A 20,977-nucleotide genomic window follows, 5' to 3' on the forward strand; every position below is an offset into this window, starting at 1 on the left:
TCATTTGACCAGGGGTCCAGCTGCTGATCTTTGAAACCGTGTAACGAACGCATTTGCACTGAGGCAACGCAATACAAGGGCTGCACCCAGTGCCAGACATGGCGGGGTTTCTAAGGTGGCTGGTCCCTGGATGACAGTGGGACTCCTCTAACAATCATCTCGAGCTCAAGGGCTGCCCAGCAGCCCTGCTGAACTCCCTCATGAAGCATGGTGGGATAGGCTGTTTCCACACACTAACTTACCTCTCTCCTTCACTTGGGGTCAGATTCGCATCACAGTCTGGTGGCTCTCTCAGTCTTCCTCAGCTCCCTGACCATTTCCCTTAATAAAAATCCTTGCATGTTGAATCCTGTGTTGGCATCTGCTTCTCAGTGAACCTGGACGGGCACAAGAAGTACTAGGAGTGGTCAGGGAAATTAGAACTGGCTCACCCACTGCCCAGCAGGCAAACTGGCTGCTCTCCTGGTGGAACACAGACAGTCCCTGGAACGAGGTGGTGGCTCAAATGCTAAAGATTTTACTGATGGTGATCTGCGAAAATATCCCCATGGAGAAGAATACTGTGGTGGGTGCCATGATAACCAGAGTTTCAAAATTGGGGAGATCAATGTCTATGAAGACAGAGGAAGCTAGCTGGCTGGTTTCAGCTAAGTTGTACTGCAGAAGGATAATGAGAGACTGCGGGCAGTTAAGGAGCAGTTAATGACTAAGTGTGAGAGCCAGAAAGCTGTGGAGGTAGCTTGCAAAGAGGTTCTCATCAGCCGAGGTAGTGGAAGAACAGACACGCTTGAGTGGCAAGCTGAAGACCAGAGGTGTCTGAATGCTCAGCCAATGCAAGTCTATTGGGATGAAGGTCACAGCCCTGATGGGGAAACCTGGGATCTTAAAAATACGAGATGGGGCCATCCGGATGGATGTTCCTGAGGATGTTGGCTTTGCAACATGCATGCACCCCAGGCCCCTCAAAAGTTGCCAAGCTGGCACACCTTTCCTTCATAAGAATTGGAGACACCACTGTGCTGGTACGTGCTGCAGAAGCCCTTCCACACAGACAACAGGTGCCCCTGCCTTCGGTGCTGCCCCACCTCTCTCCAGGCTGCCAGGCTGGTAACAAGGGTTAAATCCCAACATAACCTGGCTGGGTATGCACTGGGACCAATAAGGAAACAGCAGACTATCTACCTGAAGAATGCAAGAATTAGCCGGCATGTGCTGGCAGAAGCTAGGGCAGTAATCCCCAGATTGAATTTTGCTGGTACTTGATCAAGGAAGTGGGAATATAAGACTAGATAAGCAAGAGCTCATTGACTTGAGGACATTTTCTCTGGACATGGGATTTAACACCCCAGCAAGGAGTAGTTCTTAGAAGCCTGGCAAAAAGCAATGGCCAAGACTCAGTGAAGTGGAAATACCTGAGTTGTCCTGATAGATGTTAGAAGAAGTGGGCGTGCTGAAATGGACATACAATCCATCCTCATTATTTATGGTTTATGTATTTGTAGATTAGCCTACCGCTAAAATTGATTTGTAATCCAAAAATTAATACTCATGGCACTTTCAAGGTCATTCACAGATAAGCAAAAAATTCGAGTGGCCCCAGGTGCACATTCCCAGCAGAGGTCAAACAAGCTCTCATCCTGTAAACAAGTATCCTTTTCGCAACCCATTTAATACATTTTTTGCATTTCTGAGCTTTTTGTTAGTGATTTCTCTGTTTAAAAGGAGCCCCAGGCATAGTGGTGACACGCTGTCCAGTGTTCCCAAGCACAGGAAGGCTGTGAGGTGCCTTACAGAGAAAGCGCCTGTGTTAGATAAACTTGGTTCAGGCATGAGTTAGAGCTGGAGCTGCTGGTTGTGAGCTCAATGATAAGGAATTAACAATATACATCAAGGTGTCTGTAAACAGCGGCACACATGAAACAAGGTTAAGTTTTGATTGGGTCACAATAATGTGCAGAGGCTCACAGAAACCTAACCCTGTATGTACCCTAGGAACAATGGTTTAATTAGTGTTCACAATGACTTGATAGGGTACAACTACTGCAAGTAACAAGAATCAACTGGACTTTTCATTGGTAGATTCTAATGAGGACACTTTCTGGCAAGGAATGATGGGAAATGTAGTTCTAAGCATCCACACTCTGACATATGGGAGACCACAGAAAGGGGAATGGTGCCACACTGCTGACAATCCAGTACAGTATGTTAAACCACGTAAATGCTTCAAAATGTTCATGGTTGACCTAAGGTTTACAATATGCATCTTTAATTAGTCAGAGTCTATCTTCAAATAATATCATTGCACATGAAGTATAAGGACCGTATTACCCTGAGGAAACATGTAATGATAGAAGGAAGCAGCTTGTGTTCCTAGGGCCGAAAGGACACAGGAAAGGAAAGGTTCTGGTCACCGATTCCACTATGTGTGAAGGGGGCATGGTTTTCCCCACACCAGCTGGGCATCCTACAATTTGACTCAATTCTGACACTATCAATTGAGAGATAGCATCAGAGCCCCCACGAAGACCACCACCCAGTTCTTTCCATCTAGGCTTAGACTATTATATCCAGATAGCACCTGACACTTAATGAAGAGAAACTCTTCCACAAGTAAAAGTGTAGGCAGAGGTGCTGGTTCTAGCTTCGGGGTAGATATCTCTAGCACTCACAGCACCTGCAGCTGGTCACCTCCTGACTGCAGTCGAAGTGGAGACTTTCAACAGAGCCTGGGGGCAGGAGATCCCTAGAGGCCCCTTCTGGGAGGAGGGGGACCATGCGGTGGAGGAAAAGAAGGCAACTAGTAGTTTAGTTATTGAACACCTAACACCTTTTCCATTTCACCAGAAGCCTGGCCAGGATCCAGCAGGCAAGAAGGGGTGAGTGAGGCCAGAGTATGGGGAGGCAGTTATGTTGTAAGAGCAAAGAGGAAGTGATATGAAGCTAGCAAATGACCTCTGTGCCTGCCCTCTGCAAAGATGATACACAGAGGACAGGAATCTCTTTACCCAGCTGATTTAGCACCTGTGCCTGTGAAGTCAGGAAAGCCAGAGCGCCCTGGAGAGAAGAATTAGTCATGCAGGGAGAGGATGCTCATGGAGGGAATGGGTGTGAGGCCTTGGAGGAAATTCAGATGCCAGAGTCCATTCGCAGAGCCCAGAGCTCCCAGATTAAAGGGGTCTTTCAATTCTCACATTGACATGTGGCGATGTAAGGGGAGAGAGTGAAGGAGCTGAGGGGTTAAAAAAATAACAGAAAACCTGAAAACTACTCCAGGGAGCCGGATGTGCGATGAATAGAACATCTGGCAGAGACAGGACAGTTAAAATAACACTCACACAAAAGTAATTTGTTTGCCAAAGAAGTGTTCTTCCAAGTTATGGATTCCACCACCTCAGTTCCAACAAAATTCTATCAGAAACATGTCTCATAATTGTGTCCATTAAAGCCCTGGAGTGGAAGGAGGTGGGCAGAAAGAAGGATGTCTCCATGGCCTAGCCTCTAAAAAACAATAGCCCAGAGTCACATTCACCCTAGAAAAGCCCAGAGAGGGCTGCACAGAGACAGGACTGCTGTCACTGAATATTCCAAGCATGCTGTAGTCCTGTGGAATAGAGCAGAGATCCAAGGGCCTAACTCCAAGGAGGCAGATTTTCAAAAATATGTTTTTATTGGTTTTAGAGAGAGAGGAGGGGAGAGGGGAAAAGAGACAGAAACATTGATGAGAGAGAAAAACATCAATCGGCTGCCTCCTGCATGCCCCCGGGCTGGGGATCAAGCCTGCAACCTGGGCATGTGCCCTGACGGAATCAAACCAGTGACCTCTTGGTGCAGGGGTCAACGCTCAACCACTGAGCCCACTGGCCTGGCTAGAGAGGCAGATTTGAGGCTCAGGATAAGGAAGAATACAAGTGGAAACTGGAGATTATGCCCATAGACCAATAGAGCAGTCCCAGTATTGAGAGGCGGGGAGTAGATAGCCTGGGTGGTCCCTTCCCACTCTTTCAAGCATGTAAGGGTCTTTCCCTTCCACATTAAGCACTCTGGGAAAGGGGGCAGAATTCAAAATGGCTTACCCAATTTGCACATTTTAACGAACACACACACACGGCACCTGAAGGTAGTACAGACTTGCAGGATCCATTCTAGCTCACGCTTGGGCCATGCACAGCCACTGGTGGGGGCTGGGGTACAACTGGGGCAGATCTTGTGTTGGGAAACAGAGTACTCAAGAGCTGATCAGAGCACCAAGGCTGAGGCCAAAAGGGATGAAGAAATGTTTTGAGTGCCAGGACCTCACTGCCTCCCAGCCAAGCTTGAGGTGGGCTAGTCTACAGTCTGAGGGGACAGCAACGCTGAACTAGCTGCCTCCAAAGGGAATGTCGCTATCCCCTAGAGGCCCAGCCGGACTGATTAGATCCAAACTCCATTAGGGCACAGGCAGGAACAAAAGAAGTCCTAGTAAGCAACCTCTTTCAAAGACAAGGGGCAGGGCACCTATTTGCTGTCTGAGTTGGAGAGGAAAGGGAGGCAATTCTGTCCCTGCTGTCTCGGGCAGGTTACCCTGCGGGTGACTGCATTATAATCCACTGTTCATAGACATATATCCCTCCACCCTCGCTTTCACAGTAATAGTACATTGGCCAGTGAAAACTGGATCAACGAGCTTTGCTGCACACCTCTGGCCCCGCACTGCACAGTGACCACCCCCAGAGGGCTCCAGGGCACTCCCCCAGGCAGCTGTGTTCTGTAGCATTTCTTTTCTTGGAGGTGGACTCTTTTTGCCATTTGTCTTCTGAAAATTGTTGAGCCCTATTTGCTGACAAAAGGTATGCAAGTTAGGCCTGTTGTGAAAAACAAAAGGAAAACATTGCACGAGATGTTTAAGTCATTGAGGATTGAGGAAATGGTCCAGGAAACAGAAATGCAGACCATCAAGCAGTAAGGGGTAGGTAGTGGTCCTCTGACATTATAAAGGATATCACAAACATCCCTAAAGCCAGGCAGGATTGGCCAACTGTGTGTATTATAGTTAGAAGAAGCAAAAGTAAAGACAGACCATGACTTCAGGACAAATGGAAAGAGCCAGCAACTACCAACCGCCTTTGCCAGTGTTACCTGCTTCAGGTGCTGCTCCTAGTTCCAGGACCCATGCCCTGGGAATACTCCTCAAGCCCTGTTGGAAAGGCTTGCCTCTGATTCTTGACTCTGGGCTACTTCTCCAGTCTAACGGAAATCACAAACCTATCAGAAGCCACTGCCTCACAACTTGCCTAAGCCACAGGAGTCCAACTCCATCATTTTAGACAAACTGGAGCTTAAGGTCATAGCCAAAGGAATGGCTAGACACCAGACCTGCAGACTGGCAGGTCAATGCACTTTCTCCATCATGCCCTGAGTACCTGAGGAGTCTCCAGGCCCAGCTAGCAAGTGAAGCTGGTTCCTACATGACCTCGTGCACTGTGCACCAGCTTACTGCCCACTCATCTGTAAAGAAACCCTAGTGGGAAAGGAGAGAGAGACCTGGTTTTACACTAAGCAGCAAGCCGGCCCTAACAGCATACAAGCCAGGTTTAATTCCCACCCACCCACCCTGCTCGACGCCCCCAGAACACATGCCTTTGCTCCTTCATTCAGTCTTTAATGTGTACCTGCTGGCGTGACAGGTGAGGGAGACGGTCCAGGATGCCTTTTATCATGGAACTCACAGGCTAGGAGGAGAAACATTAATTGAATAACCTCACTAGTCAATGTACAATTACCAATTGAAATGTGTTCCAAAGGGCAGGAACACAGCTCAATACAAGTCTCTGTTAAAGGGGCCTGACCTAGAAGGGCTGAGGGAAGGGCTCCCCACCCAGCTGGAATCTGGAGGAGTTACAGGCTGTGGGAGCCGACGGAGACAGCAAAAACAGCACATGCAGCTCCAAGCCCTCTGGCGGAACAAGGCACATTCAAGGGAGCCAGAGGGGTACTTCTGCAGGCCAGGGGGAAAGGATTCACCAGGGGCTTGTCCTGGGAAGCCTGGAGGCACACCAGGGCCCCTGAAAATCCAGTCTTCGCCACCCAAGGAAAGGTCTGAAGTAGACCGGCTTCTCTCTCCTCTACCCCTTGCCGGAGTGGCACAAGAGCTTTCATGAAATCTTAACCTTTCGAAAACAGTGGTTACAGAAACTATGACACTGCGGATGTTAGAGTCAGTGAAACGCAGGGGCCCAAAGGGGCAGACACAGAGGGAGACCACAGCACATTCGCTCTAGCAGCATTTTTATTTACAAACAGCAATTTCCATTGACTTTATACCATAAAAAAAGCCATTTACAAGCAAGAAACAAGAATTCAGAACAAAATTAAGCAGCACTGAAATATTCATGTCACAAATCTAAAACAAAATGAATACAAGAGTAAAATATCATTTGAATAAATAGTCTTAAATTCATGCTATAAAATAATCCTTAATGGCAAGTTACTAGTTGATACAGCATCCGCTTAGCTAGCTTCATTTACTTCATGTGGTGATGAAGTGTGGAGTTGTGAGGTTACCAGTTTATATTGCAAGATAATGACACTGTTGAGTCATTCAAATTGCTCAACCATTTATAACGGAAGAAAATGTTATAGCCCTACTAATAAAAGTGGTGAGAGAGATGGTTTTCACATTAGGAAAATGGTCCTTCTCAAAGAAACCAGGTAAGTTTACCTCTTACTATAGTCAGGGCAGCAACCAAAGGCTTGGGCAGCAAGTCCAATGGTTGAATTCACAGCATACTTGTCACTGAGGGGCAGCAAGAGGTCCGTTTACTGAATCTACTGCAAGGCTCACTTCAGGACTTGATCAAGATACAATAGCCCTGTCTGTGCAGACCCAGAGAAAACAGGTTCTCTTCCGGGCTGAGAGGTCAAGCACTGGGCAGAAACAGTGGAAACACTCTGGCACTTACTGAAAAAGACGTATGTGGCGTGTGGCAACCATTACAAATTTGGAACAATGTGAATGACTCTTCTGAACTTTTAGTTCAGTTGCACTGAGTAATATGAAATCTATGATTTATGAACTAGATAGTTTCATATAAAGAATTTACATAGTTCCCCAATACTTTCATATATAAAATTTAATAAATAACCCTGACCAGTCTAGAAGCACCATTCAAGGGGCATGTGCCCTTGGAAAATAGTTTAGGTGTTGCATATTTGAGTCCCTTTCAGTGGAGGCTTCACAGGAAACCATTATAGAATTTAACAATAACGACAACGACGACGATAACAACAACAAAAAATCACAGTAACTAACAGAAAAAAGTTGTTAAAATAAAATACACTGATTTCTTCAAAGTAAAGCTCATTCACATAGATGATTTCCCCCCCAGCCCTTGTTTTGTGTTCCTGCAAATTGTTCCTAGAGTCTAGATTGTAAAAACAAAAGTAAAAACAAAACCACACACAAAAATATGCAGGCCTATGGTCTGGGCTAAGGGAAAACAAAGACTTGGTTATAACTGCTATCATTAGAAAAGACATCTACTCATGCTCTGGAAGATTTAAAAATGATCAATTTAGTTCTACAGTATATTCTGCTTAACAGTGAACCGACAGTATCCTTTCTCTGCTGTTAAAAAAACCCACAAGAAACTGCCAAGGCAGCGCCAACTGGGAGGTTTGCCACTGACCAAAAAATTAACTTGTCTTCATATACTGTATTTACAAATATAATTTCTAAATGTATTTACAGCTTTAGTAGAAATTAGAGGGTAGAGAACTGATTAGAATGAAAATAACTGTTTAGAAGCACAAACAGTAAAAGTATAAAATTCTTTGTCTTCACAGTTTGTAATAACAGGTAAAACCCTATAGAAAGGATGCTGTCACTGTCTTCACATTGTCTATGTATGGAAAAGGTAGCTCAAGAAGAGACTCAATTATGAACAAACCTATAGGAACTCAGGATATATTTTACTGTAAAAGATTTCTTCACATATCACTTTAATCTTAACTGATTTTTGCATTTGTTATAAATGAAACGTCTAACCTAAAACTGTACAGAAATAGGGACTTTGCTTTCCAAAAAGAGTTGCTCTAAGGAGTTACACAGCGTGCTTCGTCTGCAGAGACGTGAGGTGAACTTCGGGGAGAGAATGTTTCTGCTCTGTGGTCATGGTAATCCTCCTGGCACATCCTCATGTGACAAGGCACAAGTAATTGCTGCTGCCCGATCTGAATGGAGTAACCTGTCACCTGCCATGCACCCTGGGAAGCACGGCAGCCCGCACACTCAGAGAGGCTGCAGCGGCGGGCTGGCCTCCGCTGCCTCCCTCGAAGCCCTGTGGAACCTTACAGTACTGTGTTATGGCTTGAGAATTCTTTCTTAACACTGCTAGCAGTGGAAAGGGTAAAGTGTTAGCAACATGAATGGGAGCAAGTGGAACTTGCAAAATGTGGAATCACAATTATTCGAGGGAAACTCAATCAATTTTCTGCCCCTTAACAGTCCCATTACAATGTTTGAACCTGAACTGTACAATCAAAGCAATGTATATTTTTGTCAAAGACAATTTTGGATAAGTCACTCTTTGGTAAACTCAAACCAGTTAAACACATTTACAAATACAAAGGACGCCATGTAAATAAGGTTAAGACAGACACAGTGACAAGAACCAGAACATTCGAGGGGCTAGCCCCAAGTGTTTCTCCTCCTACCTTGTCTGATACATCACAGAATGCTCTGGAGACCTCTTAGAAGGCCCCAAGCCTGAGTGAAAGGAGGGTCCTTCCCTGAGCTTCACCTCTCATGTCCTTAATTTGGAAATTTCTTGTCACAAACGTAATTTTGTATCAATCACAACACAAATTTTTTGCAGTTCATTCTTTAAAAAAAAAAAAAAAAAAAAAAAATCAAAACCTACCTTATTTATATAAGGAAAAAAAATCACAAACATTTACCTGAAACCCCAGAACATATTTAAGTGGGTAAACACTTGGGGTCCAGCCTCCCCCCGAGGCACGCAGCTTTGACCGGGGTTGAGCAAGTGCTTCAGGGAGAGAGCAGGCCCTGCTTAGGCAGTTCGACAGGAAAAAGGCATACCGTATACCCGATTTAGCAGGAGCCGCTCCTCGGAGCAGCAGGACTCGAGTGTGACCTGTACGGAGTAACACTGGTGTGCAGCGCAGCAGTTCGCCCGTGAACAGATCCTGTGTGCTAAAGAGATGCCACTGCACAGCTACCACCCCCGGGGACTATCACACACAAGGGCCTGAATGACTCTTTTTTTCTCAAAATAACCCCCCCCTAAACAAAACAAAAAACCCCAACCCCCACCATTCTTGGTATTCTGAGAGCCAAAAAGGCATGGAAAACCAGCAAACATCTATTTTTTATTCCTTTAACTCCTAGCCTGAGGTTGGTCTTTCCACTTGTTTTCTTTCAGGTGGGTTTGTGCTGTTCTCCTGCGAGACGCTGGTCTTGAGGCTGAGCCACGGTTCTCGAGCAGAGCGGGGAGTGCTGGCCCCCCATTGGCGGCCTGCAGCACAGACTCACCACCAAATTGCTCACCGAATTACTGGCAGAAGATACAGTACCAAAGCCATCTTGTAAAGCCCATTTTGTTTACTAGAAGCACACGGGTGAACAAAATATAGAACTGGAGACATCTCCTAAAGCACTAATAAAATATTATTCAAATAGGACTCAGGTATGTTTTTATACAGTAATGTGTTTGCCAGCACATGCTTTTGAGGTCTCTTTTCAAGCTATAAATTCGAGAGGAAAAAAATTGTAATTCACTATTACCATTAGATTTCACATTTTCTACAACTATACTGACCTAAAACTATACAAAATAAAGATAGCACCACGTGACAAAAAAATAAAAAAATGGTGACACACAGATTTGGTGACACACAGAGTGTCTTAGAGGGCTTTTTCAATGTTGGTTTCTTTAAGCAGGAAACACTGAGAGTGGGGGAGCCACAGAGGCTCTCATTAGCACACACAATACTAAGATAGATATATTGCTTGCAATTCCCATAGAGTATATCTTTACAAAAGTACAAATTCCAAGTTCTGCAGTTTCCCTGGGAACTGCATGTAGAAAAAGTTGCTGTGCACCTGAACTGGCTGTTTGAAAAGAAAAAGGAAAAAAAAATAAAATAAACCACAACACTGCTTGGAGAATATTGTAGATAGAACTACAAATCCTTTTCCTTTAGTGCGAGTAGTAACTCATGGTAGAGAGTGATCCGACTTAGTTACCTGGTGTGTATGTTTCTACAGTACGGAATGAAGGTAGATTCGGAGGCCAGTAAAAACAATGAAAACCACTGCTCCTTTGGGGTTGGCTAATAAAACACTACAATATGTAAAAAGGTCAGCACCACGGGTCATCCAGCTTACCCACTGGACAACTAACAAAAATTCCAAATGGTTTCCAACTAGAGTTGAATACATTTTATGGCATTTGGTTTATGTATTTGTTATGAAGCAGAGCTATGAACACTGTGATTTGCTTTGCTTGCTTTTGGACACAATGGTTAATATATATGAAAACCTATTAACATTCTTTTGTAAGGGAAATAAAAGGGCAAAACCCTAACATATTAGGTAGGGATGGGACAGAGTCAAAAGCCCTGTTCACATTGTATTAAATTATATATTCCTCTTACATTCACCTCAACCAGAATAAAACCAAATTTGAGAATGTATATATACTATATATATAATAATCACTTTATTATATATATATAAATCGTCTAACTACTCCGTAAAAGTAATTTTAAATTAGAAAAGGTTACCCATTTATATCAGCTGACGGCACCCTAGTCTCTCAATGGAGATGCACCGGGGCCAGTGCGCAACGGCCCCAGTGAGAGTATGCCTCTTGGCAGAAAATACAGGGTCAACCAGTTGGCATAGCTAAATCACTGGCAGATTTTGGATTAAAAGTTCAGCCAAAGAGGAATACTGTCAGCCTGTGTTTTCCCTGGATACGATGCCCTTCATGCTTTGAGCTCCTTGGGGGAAGGAGAAGGGGGGGGAGGATAAACACAATGAAGTGTCCCTTCCAGAAACCTTAGAAAAACTGCCAAGAGATTTCCAGATGGTTGGGAAAACTAAAGATTACAACAAAGCAAATCACAAATATGCATTGATTAATGTGCTTTGTTTGGGTGCATTTCTTTACCATCTTAATCAGGAGCATCAGACACTGTATGAATTTCCATCCGGGAATCTAGGGCCATCTCGGAGGCCGATGCATCATTTTCTAGTTTCTGTTCCACATACACATCTGTTCTCTCGGGGGACTCAATACGACTCCTGACTTCTGCTACACCTGGGTGGTTTTTCCGCAGGTGCTGGTTGAGGGTACCTTGGAATGGAAAGCACTTCCCGCAGATCTCACAACGGAATGGTTTATCATCAGTATGGCCCCGGATGTGGTACTCCAGCTGGTCCTTACGTGTGTACTTCTTCCCACAGAACTTGCACACAAAGGGGGTGATTCCCATATGGAGTCGCATATGCCTGTCAAGGCTTCCTTTCTGGTTGAAGGACTTTCCACAGTAAATACAGATCAACCTCTCATTGTACGGGTACCAGTGACCTCTTGCACTCCTCTCCCGGGGGCTGCTCTCATACCCGGGGTTATTCATCACAGCTTCGCTGTCTGAACCCTGCACCAAGCCCTGTAGATCACTGTGCAGATGGACAGACAAAGCCCGCTTTTGGCGGGCACGCCCTCCACGGAAATAGCTCAGCATGGACCTGGATGGGCTAGAATTACTCAAACTTCCAAAAGCTTCTGATACACTGGCTGGCTGTGAGGCTGCCTGGGAATAGGAATATGCATGCTGGAGCACAGAACCATAGGAACCCACATTTACTGCAACAACTTGTTCCCCGTCAACCATCTCAGTGTGGTAGCCATCGTCTCCCAGAGAGGAGCTGTCAGAACAGCTGGGCCGGTCAGACTTCTCCATCTTCACCTTCACCTCAGTGATCTGGCTCTCCCTCACCAACAGGTCCCCTTGATCATGGTCCCCCTCTATCTGAATCTCGTACTCAGAAACGCTCCCACTGCTCCCTCGGTCCGAGTGCCCTTCCTCCTGGAGGCGGCTGCGCAAAGCTTTGCTGGGCGTCGTCTCCATCCGCAGATCACTGCTTGTGGTGGGCTGCCGTACCTGAGGGCAATAAGGGGGCGAGATCTCGACTGGGTTGGCAAAGAAACTGCCGTCTTTAACTCCATTTCGACTCTCTGGAGTCTCTTCAGCACCAACGGTAACAGAGTCAACATCTCCAACACTGATTTTTGAATGGATGCTCTCTAGGATCTGTGTGCACTTGTCGATGACACACTGCATCTGAAGAAAGCTGGCTGCTGTCAGAAAACTGACAACATCCTTCAGCTGCAAGGACATTCTTCCAGTGTAACAAAACGAAAGCAACTGTTCAAACACATTGGGATTTTTAATCACTGATATTGACAAGCCACTCATGGTACTTAATGCTGAATGGTCCCGGAAATATGGGGAGCTGGCAGCAAGGACTGCTTTGTGGGCTCGGAATGGCTGACCCTGAATGTGGACAATGATGTCACATAGTTTCCCTTGTAGGCGGAGTTCATTTAGCTGGCTCAGAACGGTGCTGCTGTACTCGGGCACATCAAACTGAATAAAACTGCTGCTGTCCATTTCTACTGACATGAAGTGTAATCTGCAGAAAGAAAGAGTTTCACAATTCATCAATGACTCCTCACTAAGTACAAGCAACAGAAGCACAAGCTGGCAAAATAACCCCCCCTCCACCATTGTACCTACTATACCTCCTAGGGTCTGCCTGAGCATTCTTCCTCTTATTTATTACCAGTTTTTCATGTCTTGGTTAATTCACCTAAAGTCAAATAACCAAATGATTGATTAGCCTAGTGTCCTAATTGCCTAACTTTCATCTTGATCCAAATTAAAACATGTCATACATAGTAGGGCCATTTCAGCTCTGGTTGAGCATTTGGTATCATTTTATGAAAAATATTTCTGTTTCACCTAGTTTTGAGGACTTTTGCTTTGTAAAATATAAGTAAATTCATCTAAAGAATGTTCTGCCTTATTTGTATATTTTCAATATACAGGAAACAATGGAGCTGAACCCTTTTTACTTTAGAATATGAGATGTTGTCTTGATGTGCATTTCCCCCTTCAGCTCTGCACACCTTTATATCTTTTTGAGTTGGTAAGTTGTAGAGCAATGCTCAGTCCCTTTCAGCGAAGTTTTTAGGATTAGTGGACATTTGGTCCTAACACATCCTTGGAGACATTTGGTCCTTGACCATTTGGCATGGACCAAATATGCTCATGGACATTTTTTCCATTTCTTGTTCAGATAGAGTGGGAGGGAGGGAGAGAGAAACATCGACATGAAAGGGACACATCGAGTGGCTGCCACCCACACAACCCAACCAGGACGAGGACAGATTACAACCGAGATACGTGCCCTTAGCAGGAACTGGACCCAGGTCTCTCTGGACTGCCGGCCAATGCTCTAACCACTGAGCAAAACCAGCTAGGGCGCTCATGGACATTTTCTGATAGCACCAAATTTCAAGGACATTTTGGCATACACCAAATGCCTCCATGGGTGTTTTGGACAGAAACAAATGTCGCAAAGGGTTTTTTTAGACAGTAGGAGCAAAAGGAGTGCCACACCTCATAACCGTAAGGTCCTCCACTAGTGCTCACCGCACCCGCACACCTCTTACAGGCTGGCTGCCTCTTGCCTAGAATCCGCAGCAGTGAGTCACTCCACACTACAGCAGTGTATATAGCCCAGGCTGCATTCTCTGGCCAGACATAATAAAATTGGATCTAACAGTATTTGAGTTTTCAAAACCCAACCAAAAGAAATGTAAACACCTCCTGGATGAGTACTGAATCAAAAACAAAATCTAAAAGGAAGAAAACTATTTAGAAAATTTAAAACCTCACATCGGATCTTTAGTAAGAAGTGTGCATGAGACCGACGCGCTGCCTACTACACTAAGGAGGCCACTTCAAGAAGGGTTTAGGAGTCAAGTTTACTATGTTTTCAACTTACCTGGAATGTGTCGAAAACAAAGAGATGAATAGATATGCGATAAAGTAAACAGACTGAAATGTTTACAAGTCTACACTTGTCTAGATGGTGGGTATACAGGTGTTTACTGTAAAATTCAACTTTTCTGTGTTTGAAATTTTTCATAATAAAATGTTAAAGATTTTGAAACAACAAAATTTAACAAGGAGAATCAGTGCCTTAAAATTTTTATTATTAAACAATAAAGAATAAATATTAATAAGATTACTCATTAAGTTAGAAAAGGAATAAACCCAAAGAAAGCAAAAAAGTAACTAATAGCCCTGGCTGGTGTGGTTCAGTGGTTAGAGTGTCAGCCTGCACACCAAAGGGTCACGGGTTCGATTCCCAGTCAAGGGCACGTACCTGGGTTGCAGGTTCGAGTTCCAGCCCTGGTTGGGCACGTGTGGGAGGCAACCAATCAATATGTTTTCGCACATTGATGTTTCTTTCTTTGTCTCCCCCACACCTCTCTCCTTCTCTTCCACTCTCTCTTAACAACAACAAAAATCAATGGAAAAAATATTCTTGAGTGATGACTAACAAAAAAAAAGCAAAGCAATTAATATAGAATAGCATATAATCACAGAGAAAAAATCTGTAATTATAAGACAAGACAATGTGCAACTAAACCTAAGACCCTTGCAGAAAAGAATCAATTGGTTAGTGTGATGAGATCACATCAGAATTTTTTTTATGTCAAAATTTTAGTTCAAACATTTTAGTTATTAAAGAGGAATAGTGTGCTCTTATTTATTCTAGATTTATTATTGAAATCTGTACAGAATGAACATAAACTGGCAAAATTAAATTAAAAAGAAGTACCAAAGCACAAATGATCTTCAGGCCATTCACACTGTTCTAGATGCACGTTAAAACATTTAAAGCATTTTGAGCCCTGGCCGGTTTGGCTCAGCGGTTAGAGCGTCGGCCTGCGGTCCTGAGAGATCCGGGTTCAGTTCCCGCTAAGGGCATGTACCTCGGTTGCAGTTTGTCCCTGGCTCTGGTCGGTCGTCGGGTGGCAGCCACTCGATGTGTTCCTTTCGCGTCGATGTTTCTCTCTCTCTCTCTGTTCCTCTCTCCCTGAACAAAAAATGGGAAAATGTCCTCGGGTGAGGATAAAAAAAATAAATAAAGCATTTTGGTTTGTATGGTATAAATCTGATACTAGAAGATGGCAAACAGCATAAAAAAGAAAACTGTCTAAGTAAGCAGATTTGAAAGTCCTAGAGGAAATATTAGCAAACATAACCTATTAAAGAATACATAGTATGACCAAATGTAAGGATAACTGTATGTTAGGAAATATACAAATATAATCTGGAACATCAATAAGTGAAAGGAGAAAAATCACATGGCCCAATCAATACAGTGCCAAAATGCATGTGAGAAAGCTAAAGAAAGGCCCTTCTAAATATGGAGAGGACAAAAACAACTCAATAAACTAGGAATAGAAAAATAATATAATAACAGTATCTACTGTAAACCAATGGCAACATCATCCTTAAAAAGAAAACATTATACCTGTATTTCCCACAATGTATTCAGTAGAGCAAGCCCATGAGCTAGCCTCAGTAACCCTACCCTCTTAGGGATTAAAAACATATTAGCATAATAACCCATATGAAAAGTCCTGCAGACAAAAAATCCATTTAACTCAGTAGTTTGCAAACTCATTTAAGTGTGAAACTGTTCTCTCAAGGTACAGATATTAATATTCCAAAGAATTAGTGTTCCCTGGTGCAAACACACTTTTGTGAAGGCATTCCCATTATTGCTTGGGAGGATATAAGGTTGTCTGCCCATCACTTCTCTTACTTAACATTGTTCTAGAAGTTCCAGCCAAAGCAAGACAAAGAGAAAATTAGGGCATACAGCCATTAAAAAAGAAGCAAAAAACAAAAAAAAACGATTCAAGGCAGACATAATTATTGACACAGAAAACCTAAGATAATCACTTGAAAAAGTCTGTTAGAATCAAGATCTAGTAAGTGAAGGCTCTCAATGACCAGTTACAACCAACAACAGTGCCCAATACCGGGGGTGGGGGGTGGGGCTGGAGTGGGACCAAAAATAGAAGAAAACCATAAGACTTTAATAATAACAAAAACATGTCTAAATGAAAACACATATCATGCTTCTGGCAGGAGTATTTGACATAAAGATGGATACTTTCCCTCCAAAATTAACTTATAAATATAATACAGCCCAATGGAGTATTTTCTTAGAAACTTGACAAAATGATTTAAAAATTATTCTAGAACACTGCTGGCCAACAGATATGTATGTAATTATACATATGCAACCTATATGTATAATGTCTTCTAAGAGTTACAATGTTTAAAATACAAATACAAAGCCCAGCTGGTGTGGCTCAGTGGTTGAGCATCAATCAACCCATGCACCAAGAGGACTTCCGGTCAAGATGGCGGCGTAAACGTGGTATCGCGTCCTCCCACAACCACATCAAAGTTACAACTAAACTACGGAACAACCATCATTCAGAACCGCCTGAAATCAAGCCGAATGGAAGTCCTACAACTACAAAATTAAAGCAGCAGCCACATCGAGACCGGCAGGACGGCGGAGGTGCGACGGGCTGGTCCCACACCCACGTGTGGCAGATAAAAATCAGGAGGACACCTCGGCTGGGAAGGTCCTCCGTTAGGACTGAAGGGTCCCCATCCCACACCAGGAGCCCCACTCAGGGTTTCAGTGCCAGGAAGAGAAGTCCCCATAACTTCAGGCTGGAAAAACCAGCGGGAACTGAGGCTCAGGGAGGCAGAGGCGGCTGGAGCCCCAGGCAGCTCCTCTTAAAGGGCCCGCGCATGGACTTATCGGACTCACTCCCTCTAAGCTTGGAGGGGAGGCAACCTGAGGGGCACCAGAGACATACAGGGAAGAACTGAGCTGTTTGGCAGTGGAGCAAGGGCTGGAGAGGGGGCTTTCTCCTGGACAAACTGCTGTCAGAGGCCTTTGTTCCTTTGATGAGCCCTTCCCTGGGGCGGCAGACAGCCACCATATCTGGGACTCCAGAAACCTGGCTCACACTGGTTGCCCCACCCTGGTGATTCCCTGAGGCCCCGCCCCACCCAACTTTCAGGCCCACCCAAGCTGTTGTCAGTTGTTTAACCATAGGATTGGCCTGTCTTGGATCCCGCTTCAGGTTTTCCTATATTCTTTCAAATGAGCAGCATCTGGTCTCAGCTAGCCCCATACCTCTCGTTAAGTAATACATAGAAACAAACACAGGGAGACAGCCAGAATGAGGAGACAAAGAAACAGGTCCCAAATGAAAAAACAGAACAAAACCCCAGGAAAAGAACAAAGTGAAATGGAGATAAGCAACCTAACTGATGCTGAGTTCAAAATACTGCTTATAAGGATGCTCAATGAACTTAGTGAGAACTTCAGCGAACTTAGTGAGGGCCTCAAGAGCATAAAAAAGGACCAGTCAGAAATGAAGGATGCACTAACTGAAATAAAGAATAATGTACACAGATTCAATAGTAGAGTAGGTAAAGCCAAGAAGCAAACCATCGATTTGGAATATAAGAAAGCAAAAAACATCCAATCAGAACAGCAAAAAGAAAAAAGAATCCAAAAAAATGAGGATAGTGTAAGGAGCCTCTGGGACAACTTCAAGCATGCCAACATTTGTATCTTGGCGGTGCCAGGAGGAAAAGAGAGAGAACAAGAAATTGAAAACCTATTTGAAACAATAATGGCAGAAAACTTCCCTAACTTGGTGAAGGAAACAGACATACAAGTCCAGGAAGCACAGAGAGTCCCAAACAAGATGAACCCTAAGAGGCCCACACCAAGACACATCATCATCAAAATGCAAAAGGTTCAAGACAAAGAGAAAATCTTAAAAGCAGCAAGAGAAAAACAGTTACCTACAAGGGAGTTCCCATAAGACTGTCGGCTGATTTCTCAAAAGAAACTTTGCAGGCCAGAAGGGAGTGGCAAGAAATATTCAGAGTGATGAAAAGCAAGAACCTACAACCAAGATTACTCTATCCTGCAAAGCTGTCATTTAGAATCAATGGCCATATAAAGACTTTCCCAGACAAGAAAAAGTTAAATGAATTCATCACCACCAAATTGTTATTATATGAAATGTTGAAGGGTCTTTTTGAAGATGATAAAATGTATGAACAAACAAAATGGCAGTAAATACATATCTATCGACAATTGAATCTACAAACAAAATGAATAGGCAGAACAGAAGCACTCTCATACATGCAGAGAACATTTTGTTGGTTGCCAGATGGGAGGGGGGTTGGGGGAATGGATGAAAAAGGTGAGGGGTTAAGAAGTACAAATTGGTTGCTAGACTGACAAACCTCAAAGGGAAGGGGGTTGGGGGGTGGGAGGAAATAAACCAAAGAACTTATATGCGTAACCAATGGACACAGACAACAGTGTGGGAAAAGGCAGGAGGGGGGTGGAAGTGGGGAGGAGGGGGGGGAAATGAGGAACATCTGTAATACATTCAACAATAAAGATAAGATAAAAAAACAAAGCAAAAAACCCATGCACCAAGAGGTCACAGGTTCAATTCCCAGTCAGGGCACATGCCGGGGTTCTGGGCTTGATGCCCAGTAGGACTGGTGCAGAATGCAGCCGATTGACGGTTCTCTCTCACATGGATGTTTCTATCTCTCCTTTTCCCTTCCTCTTGAAAATTCAATAACAAAATAATAAAATGCAAATATAAAATTAATTTTAATATATTTTACTTTACCCAAAATATCTAAAAATCATCATTTCAACATGTAATCAATATTAGAAAATTATTTAAGTCTTTGAAATCTGATGCATATTTTATATACATCTCAATTTGGAATAACCACATTTCAATACTCAATAGCCACATGTAGCTAGTGGCTACCATATTATACTAGACAGATCTAGAAGAATAAATACTGAAGTTTTTTTTTTTTAAATCTCGCCTAAGGATAGGTTTTTATTGATTTTGAGAGAGGGAGAGAGGAGGAGAAAGAGAGAAACATTGACTGGTTGCCTCCAGTAAGTGCCCCAACTGGGGATCGAACCTGAAACCTAGGTGTGTCCTCTGACTGTGCATTGAACCCGCAATCTTTTGGTGTACAGAATGATACTCCAACAAAATGAACCACCTGAAGACATTTTAGAAAAAAAAACAAAAAACAGTCCTGGCTGGGTAGCTCAGTTGATTATAGCATCTTCTCAATACTCCAAGGTTATAGTTCGATGCTCTAACTATTGAGCCATACTGGCCAGGGCTAGAGAATGTATGTTTAAGTACACAAAGACATACCAGAAGAAACAGAGATTTAACTATAAAGGTAAAAACTTATATAAAAATACCTTTTTTCAGAAAAGGACAAATTATAAAACGCAGAAGTATAAAACTCTCTTACAAATCAGTAAAAGCCAAATAATAATTGAAAAACAAAGAGTATGAACAGATGCTTTGAAAAAAGAAATTAAAAATAGCTTTTAAATAGAGATAAAATGCTTAACAACTTCATCAATAAACAAAGAAATAATAATTAACAAGACACAATTCTCCTTTCTCAAATTGGCAAAACTTAAAAACACAACCCAGCTGGCAGTGCTAAAGAGACAGAAGAGTGCTCTTATCTGTTTCTGGGAGTCACATATAACAAAAGCCTTCAAAATGGGTATTTCTCTCTTTAAAAAATTTTTTTAATTTTTCAATTACAGTAATATAATTTTTCAATTATATTAGTTTTAGGTGTACAACACTGTGATTAGGCATTTATATAAAAATAGGCATTTCCCTGCCCAGCCAGTGTGACTCAGTGGTTGAACATCGACTCATGTACCAAGAGGTCAACGGTTTGATTCCCAGTTGGGGCACATGCCCATGTTGCAGGCTCCATCCCTGGTAGGGGTTGTGCAGGAGGCAGCTGATGGATGTTTCTATCTCTCCCTCCCTCTCTAAATATCAATGAAAACATATTAAAAAAAAATACAAACACACACACACACACACACACATACATACATACATATAGGCATTTCTCTTGACTCAGCACTTTGTACCATAAAAAAGTCATGGAGATAGGAACAAGAATGCATCCATAAGTATATTCAATTACAATAGCAAAACAATGGAAATAACCTAAATGTCCAACAACAGAGAATTATTAAAGCACACTACACCTATATGCTGAATACTATTATTAAAGTGATTATAACGAAGAATACAAAGCTAACTCCATAAAATGTAAACCCCACAAAGACATGGATTTTTACCTGTTTTATTAACTATCTGCCAGTCTACTGCCTGGCACATAACAGACAATCACTAAATATTCGGTGAATAGCCCTGGCCAGTCTGGCTCAGTGGTTAGAGCATTGGCCTGCGGTTTGGAGAGACCCAGGTTTGGTTCCCGCTAAGGGCACATACCTCGGTTGCAGTTTGTCCCTGGCCCTGGTTGGGTTGTGCGGGTGGCAGCCACTGGATGTGTCCCTTTCATGTCTATGTTTCTCTCTCTGTTTCTTCCTCTCTCTCCCTCCCACTCTATCTGAACAAAAAATGAAAAAATGTCCTCGAGTGAGGATAAAAAATATATATATATATATTCGCTGAATAAATATTTAATAACAGCAAAAAATCAGGTAACAGAGCAAATGCAAATGGGCATGAAGTATCTTATTGGGTAATGGAAATGGTCTAAAATCAGATTATGGTGACAGTTATACAACTTTAAATTTATTACAAGTCACTGAAATATGCATGTAAGATGGACAAATTTTATGATATGTAAGTTATATCTCAATATAACTATTTAAAAAATCAGGCAATAAAAGTAGAATATGTCTAAAAGTACGTATGCATATACAGGTATTAAATATACACAGGAA

At 43.0% G+C, this 20,977-nt stretch overlaps 1 protein-coding gene across 3 annotated transcripts in view; it reads right to left on the minus strand.

Annotated features, from left to right (window-relative positions):
* Nucleotides 1–271: 271 nt before the first annotated feature.
* ZBTB34 (zinc finger and BTB domain containing 34) overlaps nucleotides 272–20,977 on the minus strand; it is a 33,820-nt gene continuing 13,114 nt past the window's right edge. For 2 of the 3 annotated variants that reach the window (XM_036261939.1, XM_036261941.1), the window contains 2 exons: nucleotides 11,172–12,700; nucleotides 272–377 (listed from right to left, as the gene is read on the minus strand). In XM_036261939.1, the coding sequence (XP_036117832.1) occupies nucleotides 11,176–12,700 (1,525 nt within the window). In that variant the 3' untranslated portion in view covers nucleotides 272–377; nucleotides 11,172–11,175. Of the gene's footprint in view, nucleotides 378–6,250; nucleotides 8,859–11,171; nucleotides 12,701–20,977 lie in introns of those variants that run through there. The other variant, XM_036261940.1, reaches the window with a different exon arrangement.

Source organism: Molossus molossus, unplaced genomic scaffold, assembly GCF_014108415.1.
Source record: "Molossus molossus isolate mMolMol1 unplaced genomic scaffold, mMolMol1.p scaffold_m16_p_14, whole genome shotgun sequence".
Lineage (NCBI taxonomy): Eukaryota > Metazoa > Chordata > Mammalia > Chiroptera > Molossidae > Molossus > Molossus molossus.